Here is a 7,991-nt window from a genome sequence, read left to right as displayed (position 1 = left end):
TTTACTGTTCTAATGTTCGGTCTCAGTACATAACAAATCCAAAACCTAAATAAACGTGATAAGCGTATCTCTGTGGAATAACGCCTCTGCGTTTATTACAGCTTTAGCAAACATCATAATCTTTATTATTATTATTATTAGTAGTAGTAGTAGTAGTAGTTGTAGTAGTAGTATTTCCATTATTTTTGTTCATCTGACTTTTGTCTTGTAATATTACTTCTAGAGCTGAAGATGGCAGTGAAGATCCTCTCATTATTATATATCTACAGGAAATGTTGTCTTTTCTCCTGTTGGCAGTTAAAAAAAAGCCTGCAATGTGCTGTATCCTAAATCAACCCCTGTGTTTAGTAGCTTAAGTATATGTTGTTTACCAGGGGTGTTATACATAATGTGTTAAATGGAGTCTTAATGGAGTCTTATTGGAGTCTTAATGGAGTCTATCCAGCCAAAAATGTATTCAAGTCACAGTGAAAATTATGATACTTTTAAATGTAAAAAATGTTAACAAGTAAATGTGTACTGTTCATAAGTCATTATTCAATTTCGCATTTTTACAGATTAATTAAAAATGATGTATTTGTCACTGAACAGTTTAATATATATTATTATGTATTATTTCTATTCTACCGTGATAAAACTTTATTATATCCTGTGCTATTCAAGTGCTCTTTTTGTAAAAACATTCATGTTAAAAGTTTTGATATGTAAATGAGACTAAAATCCACCAGCCTGATTATTTATCAGCTCCTTTTCCACTGAAAAGTGTTAACGTGTCTGATTGCAGTATAGAAAGTGCCCTAGGTAGGGCCCTTCTAGGTAGGGCCCTAGATTGTGGATTGAGACGCGCCCAGGGGTTTGTGTGGCGCGTAGTGAAAACGACACAAGTAACGTGCAGCATCGTGGTGATAATACCAAAAAGTAGTTCATTTCCCAAACCGTCTGTTTACTTTTTTAATCAGTCTAAACCGTATTATACACAACTAAACCTGGAATGTTTATTTTTAGATAGAATAACATTCCAGTTGTTAGCTAGATTTGAGGCTAGCAGGTGTTTAGCATCTTGTTGTTTAGCACTTAGCCGAGTTAGCTAGCTAGCTAGCTCTGGGAAGAAAACACCGTGACAAGTGAGGTGTTTTTTATTCAGTTTGTCTAATTATGGTTGTGTTAAAAAGTTTGCCTCGACCTGCTGAGGGAGTTCGGCATCAGCAGGTAGAGACAACAGCGGTTTTAGACGGTAAAGGACTCGGCGCAGGGACGCTGTATGTAGCTGAAGCGTAAGTAGCAGCAATATTACACTGTATAACGTGTTGTGTTTGTGTACACGAGTGGGTTTGTTTACGTCTAACGTTGTTCAAGCTTAATATAACTCTTTAAAGGTGTAGATTGATTCGAATGAAACCGTTTACCTGATATCTCAGCTAACATTTGTACACCTAAGATACGAAGCTAATCTTACTAACAAACAAGAAAGGCTAATAGACACCTGTTTAGCTTTAGATCTGAATCAGAATCATGTTTATGAGTCATGTGTGTCGAAACACAAGGAATTTGGTTCCAGCTGTTTGTGACTCTCAGAAGTACAGACATAAATAACACTATACTATACAAGACAAGACAAATGAAGGTCTTGTGAAATATTATGATTTGTGATCATAGCCATCATAGCCATGTGATACTGATACTCCCCCAAACTAGAAAAATAGAGATTGGGAATTAGGATTAGTTCTTTTAATGGTGGGAATTGTAATAGTTAAGTGCATCCAAATTGTGAGAATTAGAGATTGTTGTGTTCCAGTGTGTGATGTTTTCTACACATTTAATTAGTCTAAATGGAGTAGTCCAGTGGAACACATTCAGATCTCAAACATCTTTTACGTACAGTCGTAACAAACCTTGGGTCCGAGGAAGAACACACAAAGGCAATGATGGAACTATTCCTAGTTCTTTTGTCAATGCATTTTTAAAGCCACTGTATAATGACCAACAAACACTGATTTCATGTTTAAAAAAGTCACACTACCTTTACTTTCCAAGCTACACAAATATCTTAATTTCTTAAAAACTCTCATCCACCTGAAAGAAATGAAGATTCTCAAGATTTTATCGACATTTCTGCTTCTCGTGTCATGTCGATTTCACTTGGTTTTTGTTTGGGCCGCTTTTTGTTTTTGCATGAGCAGCGGATAAATGTCCTTGGATGAGGTCTTTGAAAGAGCCAGTAGGGTTTCTTGACATGTGTACAATGCTTTATATATTTGGTTTGTATGGTGATATACTGGGGGCTGTAATCTTTCTTTACTGTACTTTACACAGTGCAGAACGAGAGTAGCGAATCTTCCACACCAAGCAGGAGAACATTGTTTAAATTAGATTTATGATAGTGTCTGATTGTTCATCTTAGTTGTAATAATTGTAGTGTAAGGACCAATAACAGCACTAATATGCTTTCTTGTCAGGTGCCTGTCATGGTTCAATGGCTCGGGAATGGGGTTCTCACTTGATTATCCCACCATCAGCCTGCATGCCATCTCTCGAGACCTGAGTGCTTATCCACAGGAACATCTGTACGTGCTGGTTAACAAAAAACTGAACGGTAGGCAAATTAATGTCTGTAACCTGTGACGCTTTCAATAAAGGCGCAGATTATGGAAATGTGTTTAAATGAGACAAGAAATCTTCTAGCTTTTAGACTGATGAATATTGTATTTGTGTCAGGTTAATGGATAGATTTGTTTCTTAAATAATTCTAAGATAAGTAATAATTAAGCTCAACAATTTAGGCTTCACTTGCTTAAAGTTTTATAATCTAAATGACTGAATTACCAGATGAAAACGAGGCTGAGATGCGGGAGAAAGCTCCAGATGACGAAGGCGAAGAGGGCAGTGAAGACGATGAAGGTGATGAGGATGAGGTCATCACAGAGATCCGATTTGTGCCCAGCGATAAAACAGCTTGTGAGTGTGTGTGTGCCTTGATTGAAGCTTTGTTTTAAATCGGAGCTTTTTAATGCACAGCTCCATGTTTCTTAAAGCTGTTCAGTGAACCATGCAGTGTGATTGGGGTGTGGCAAGTGGTCACAAAACTTGAGCTTTATGCATTAAATGCATAGTACTTTCAATTCATATATAAAACTGTTTACTATTAGCTATAGATTAGATATTAAAGTTTACAAGTGGTGTCGATTGTTCAACAGTGAATAATTTAATAATTTATTCAGCAGATTGCATAATAATTATGATATAAAATACTGCTATTATATGAGCTGTTTTAAACTCCATAAACTCCTTCTCTGAAAAAACTCTCCCTAACCTCTGTTTTATATGCTACTACAGTAGCATACTAGTTCACACTAATAACATACACACACATGCATAACAAAGCTCTCTGCTTTATAGCAGAGCAAATGGAGCACTTCATGACTGATTTAGTTTGGCTTAAATACAGAGGCTTTAAAACCATACTTCACAAAAGGTTAATATAAAGTAAAACACCATTTGCTTAAGTCACCCCAGCAGGCTGGCCAAGGTTTTTATGCCAATTTTTTTATTTTGTCACTGCGGTGGAAATTTTGCTGAGCCATGAAAACCCTGCACACTAAAGTTTAACATCATGCAAGAAAGAAACAGTGATGAGGCATGGGGGGGGGGATGTGTTCCTGTGTTTTTTCTGTTAGCTTCGGTTTTGAGTATGTTCTGGATATTCTGACTCAGTTTGTGACATGCTGTGCTGCTAGAGGCATGAAGGATTTAATTTTAGGTGTATTTCAGTCTATACACAATTTTATTTTCCTGTGAGAATACATTGGTTTAGTTTCAGTTATTGTTTGTCAAACTCTGCCGTGTTATGTGTTGCAGTGGAATCCATGTTTTCCGCCATGTGTGACTGCCAGGCTTTGCACCCTGATCCTGAGGATGCAGACTCTGACAATGATGAGTTTGAGGGGGATGAGTATGAAGAGGAAGAGACTGGTAAAGAGTCTGTTTTTGAAGTCCTACCCTTTTAGCAACAGAGTCAATGTTGCTCAATGTTATGCGTTCTCTTTCCTGTTCACATCAAGGCCAGGGTGACGTACCTACCTTCTACACATATGAAGAAGGTTTGTCACACTTGACCGTTGAGGGCCAGGCCACGCTGCAAAGACTCGAAGGGATGCTCGCTCAGTCTGTCACACAACAGTTTCACATGGCCGGAGTTCGTACTGATGAGCCGTCAGCTGAGTTTGAAGGTCTGCAATGTTTTCAGTTTTCCAGTGTTTTTGAGTTGCAAGTAGGATGTGGAAAGTAAACTAAATCAGGAAGTGAAATTTTTTTTTGCATAAATGATGGTTAAAGTCTGGTTAAGTAACCACAAGGTGTCAGTATAAAGCTAAAGCCCAGTGATGAGGCTAATTGTAAATATGGGCCAAAATTCTTTACTTTTTTTTTAACTCAAATGAAGTCTTAATAAATTGTTGGAAACAAGCCTCAAATAATCATGGCTGAACCTTCAGACACCAACTATAGGCAATTGATCTGATCAAGACACATTCATAAATGTCCAGTGTTTTGTTTATGATTATTGATTACATTTAATTGAAACTGTGTTCTAAAGTAATGATTGATGAATTGACCCGTTAGCTACAGTCACCTTGTATAATCGTGTAAGTGGAAAATCCTGTGATTTTTATTGTTATTTTACAGTTGTTTAGTTAGTTAAAATGGACTAAGTATATATTTAAAAAGATGATGATCTCATAACTATCCCACAGCCCAGAAAATTACAAATAATCCCTGATTTCTGTCTTTGTATTTGTTGGAATATAGATGGAATGGAGGTCGACCCAAAATCAGCAGTAGCTGGGCAGTTTGATGATGCTGATGTTGATCACTGGTAAATAATATCTCCATATTAGTACCAGTAAAAATGTACAAGCTTAACCCTCCTGCAGACCACAGGACAATTTGACCTCGGTGGAAAGTTTAATGTGTCATATCTTGGGTTTTCTTCCACATATTTGCCTGAAATTTACCAGGATTTAATTAAATAATATTTAATAATTAATTAGTGAGATAATTTTGTCTATTTTTGTTGAGCTATGTGTTTGTAAACTACATACATTCCTCCTCAAGAGCACAGGGTCAATTTGACCCTGCCACATTTAGTGGGGCAATAGGTCATACTTTTTCCCTTTTCAGCACAATGAACATACATACAGACACAAAAAGGCACACATAAAATGTCCACTAACACATGCACCCAAAACACACAAACACGCACACAAATTGGGCATTGCAATTCATTAGGCCTCTAGAAAAAAACAAAAGCTACTCATTTATAAATATTTCACACTTGTTATATGCATTTGTCCAGCTGAGGGCAAAATCTGATCTACCAACAAGTTTTACACACACAGACACACACACACAGACACACGCACACAAGCATTGGGCATTGCAATTTGTTGGGCCCCCAAAAACAATCATTTGTAAATATTTCACACTTGTTGTATGCATTTGTCCAGCTGGGGGCAATATCTTCTCTTCTCTTCTTCTTCTCCCAACAAGCTTTACACTCACACACACACACACGTTGTGTTTTCATATTCAAACCATATGTAAAGGAAGTTTTATTCACAAGAAATTATGCCATGATTTTGAGTGGTGTGTGTGTGTGTGTGTGTGTAGCCTGTTGTTGGATGATCAGATGATATCTGGTAGGCAAAATAGACATTACAACCTGGAAAAAACAGTTTCTATTATTTACTGACTTGCTTTCAAAACCAAGAGCATGAACATGTAGAAATTGTGCAGTCGGTCAAGCCCTGACCTCAATTCAGTTAAGAATGTATTTTTTTTTTTTTATTTTATTTTACAGATGCAGTATATTTCACAGCTGTAACTGAAGCACTTAAGGGGCTTTGAGTGACCAGGACTCGTTCAGGAAGCCGTCTTCTCCTGTCTGCTTCCCACGTTAAGTGGAGCTGCTGAATTTCAACCCAGGTTTCCCCATGCCAGCTCCATTTGTTACTGTGTTCTGTTTTGTATTCGTCCTTCAGACCAAATAATAAGTGCTCTCTAAAACTTGTATTTGTAAGAAATATCATGTAATAAAATGTTGTTTTTTTGTATAAAGCTCTTGTAAAAGATTGTCTTTTAGTCTTTATTATAATTTTTTTGTCTTTTTCATTGTGTCAATTTAATAGAAACACTCCTGTGGTGAGCGTGGCTGCTTTTCCTGTATCAGTTTTTTGTGGGTTGCTTCGATTTAGTGTTTTGCACCACGATTATCAACTGGGCAAAGTTTGCTCCTTGTTCATCCTTGTGTTTACAGCTCACTGATCTGTAAATCATTCATGAGCTTTTGTTCTCAAACTGACATGATTACTTAAAGAACTGCTTAGTCTTCGATTTTATTAGACTCCACAAAAGTGAGATTGTGTGTTTATGTTCTGTTTAGGTCTGAATTATTGTCACAGTGTTAAAAAGCTGCAAATGATCCCATCGTATATGTATATTAAACTTGTGCTCATATTAATGTTTCATATCCTAATAATTTCCTAACCTTATTGCTTAAGTAAGCATGACGGTGTGCGTCCAAAATACTGTGGTAGTACCGGCTGTTGATGCAGTACATACTGATCCGTATACTTGTCTAGTATAAATACAATCCGGAAACCATGTTGGCATTGTAATAATAACCACCAATTATTATTATTATTTTTTTGCAAAAGATGTATTTTGTTTTTAAACTATCAGCAAGAAAACAGTTTGCTCGGGTGTTAAGCTTGTTAAAGATTACTTTAAAAGAACACTGCCTTCCACCATTTTTGATTCAAAGCTCTTCTATGCCAGTCCTGTTGCCTTATGGGATAGTGCAGATCCGTTCCATAGAATCTCAGCAGAAGCAGTGGATCATCTGCGTATTTTGAACCTACGCTTTTACTGTATAAATACAGAGAATTCAGACATTCAGGACTCCAGTGGTGTACTGCTTTTTACCTACTAGATAGTAGGTAGATAGTAGGAGGTTAAAGGACACCAATATCAGACAAAGTGTGCTGTGATATGGCTCTTAGCCTGATTATTATATTCAATATTATTATATTCCAATAATATAGAACAATTAGTTCTATATTAATCAGAGATGGACCTACTTTTGAGCATTTCATAATTAAATTTGACATCCATTTGTGGAACATCTATAAGATAAGTCAGTTCCTGTTATTACTTCTGTTATAGCAGCTCTAAAGTTATTCCCTCAACAGCATCGCTTTTTTTTCTGCCCTCTCTTAGTAAAGACAAGAAAAGCTCTGAACAATGTGTAAATAACTCCAACAACAAATAAATATGACCAATAATATGATAATGTTCAAAATATCTGTTTTATTAGTCAGATTTGATTAAGTAAGGTAGCCATCGTACACATTCCTGTGTAACTACAGAGACAATAATACATTAAAAGACAAACTCACCTGAGATTTCCCCTGTAGCTGAGACTACTGTTCATGCTGTTCTAGAAAAATCAGTCAGGTCTGCTGAATTCATTCAATATACATTTTATGAGATTTTTTTTTTGTATTTTTTCATTTAACAATCAATAATAGAGAAAAATAACACAAACTATAATCTCAGATTTTCTAAACATAAAAGATATCTTTTTTCCATTTTTGGAAGGAGTCTCCAGTGCAAGCCCTTAATATCAGAATGAAGTTTTATTAACTTTTAACTTTATTTAACTGGAACTGGTAAGTGAATGTATGACATTTAATTCTTGAGAAAATAAAAGAACATATTTTGTGTAAAAACGGAATAAACTGTTTCAGCTTACGCTGTCATTAGAAAAATAATCATTGTTTTCCATCATGTTTTATTGCTTACATTGCACCTGATAATGAGTTCAAGGCTGAGGCCGATCATCTAACTCCAAATCCTCCTCATCATGTAATCCTATGCATCGCAATGAAGTCACATTAGCTCTTGGCTTTAATTTTAATTGAAGGCAAAGCAGCTCA

General features: G+C 36.1%; 1 protein-coding gene across 2 annotated transcripts; it reads left to right on the top strand.

Annotated features, from left to right (window-relative positions):
* Window positions 1-845: 845 nt before the first annotated feature.
* Window positions 846-6,126, top strand: clns1a (chloride channel, nucleotide-sensitive, 1A). 2 transcript variants are annotated; one of them, XM_027145641.2, is made up of 7 exons: window positions 847-1,274; window positions 2,457-2,593; window positions 2,827-2,955; window positions 3,856-3,969; window positions 4,059-4,226; window positions 4,804-4,870; window positions 5,855-6,126. In XM_027145641.2, coding segments are annotated over exons 1-7 (735 nt in total). In that variant the 5' UTR covers window positions 847-1,155; the 3' UTR covers window positions 5,856-6,126. The 2 variants fall into 2 exon arrangements, with proteins under 2 accessions (XP_027001363.1, XP_027001442.1); XM_027145562.2 differs by lacking the exon at window positions 5,855-6,126 and having other exon boundaries at window positions 846-1,274; window positions 4,804-4,874.
* The last annotated feature ends 1,865 nt before the right edge of the window (window positions 6,127-7,991 follow it).

The sequence above is a fragment of the Tachysurus fulvidraco genome, chromosome 13 (assembly GCF_022655615.1).
Source record: "Tachysurus fulvidraco isolate hzauxx_2018 chromosome 13, HZAU_PFXX_2.0, whole genome shotgun sequence".
NCBI classification, from domain to species: Eukaryota; Metazoa; Chordata; class Actinopteri; order Siluriformes; family Bagridae; genus Tachysurus; species Tachysurus fulvidraco.
Note: the sequence above shows the minus strand (reverse complement) of the source record. Positions and strands in the feature narration are given on the sequence as shown.

What these genes read in the sequence shown, in the direction of transcription:
- clns1a (XM_027145562.2), top strand. Translation starts at nt 1,156, where the DNA reads ATGGTTGTGTTAAAAAGTTTGCCTCGACCTGCTGAGGGAGTTCGGCAT. An exon ending in ACGCTGTATGTAGCTGAAGC is followed by an intron (nt 1,275 to 2,456) that starts GTAAGTAGCAGC and finishes CTTTCTTGTCAG; the next exon opens with GTGCCTGTCATGGTTCAATG. An exon ending in GCCGTCAGCTGAGTTTGAAG is followed by an intron (nt 4,227 to 4,803) that starts GTCTGCAATGTT and finishes GTTGGAATATAG; the next exon opens with ATGGAATGGAGGTCGACCCA.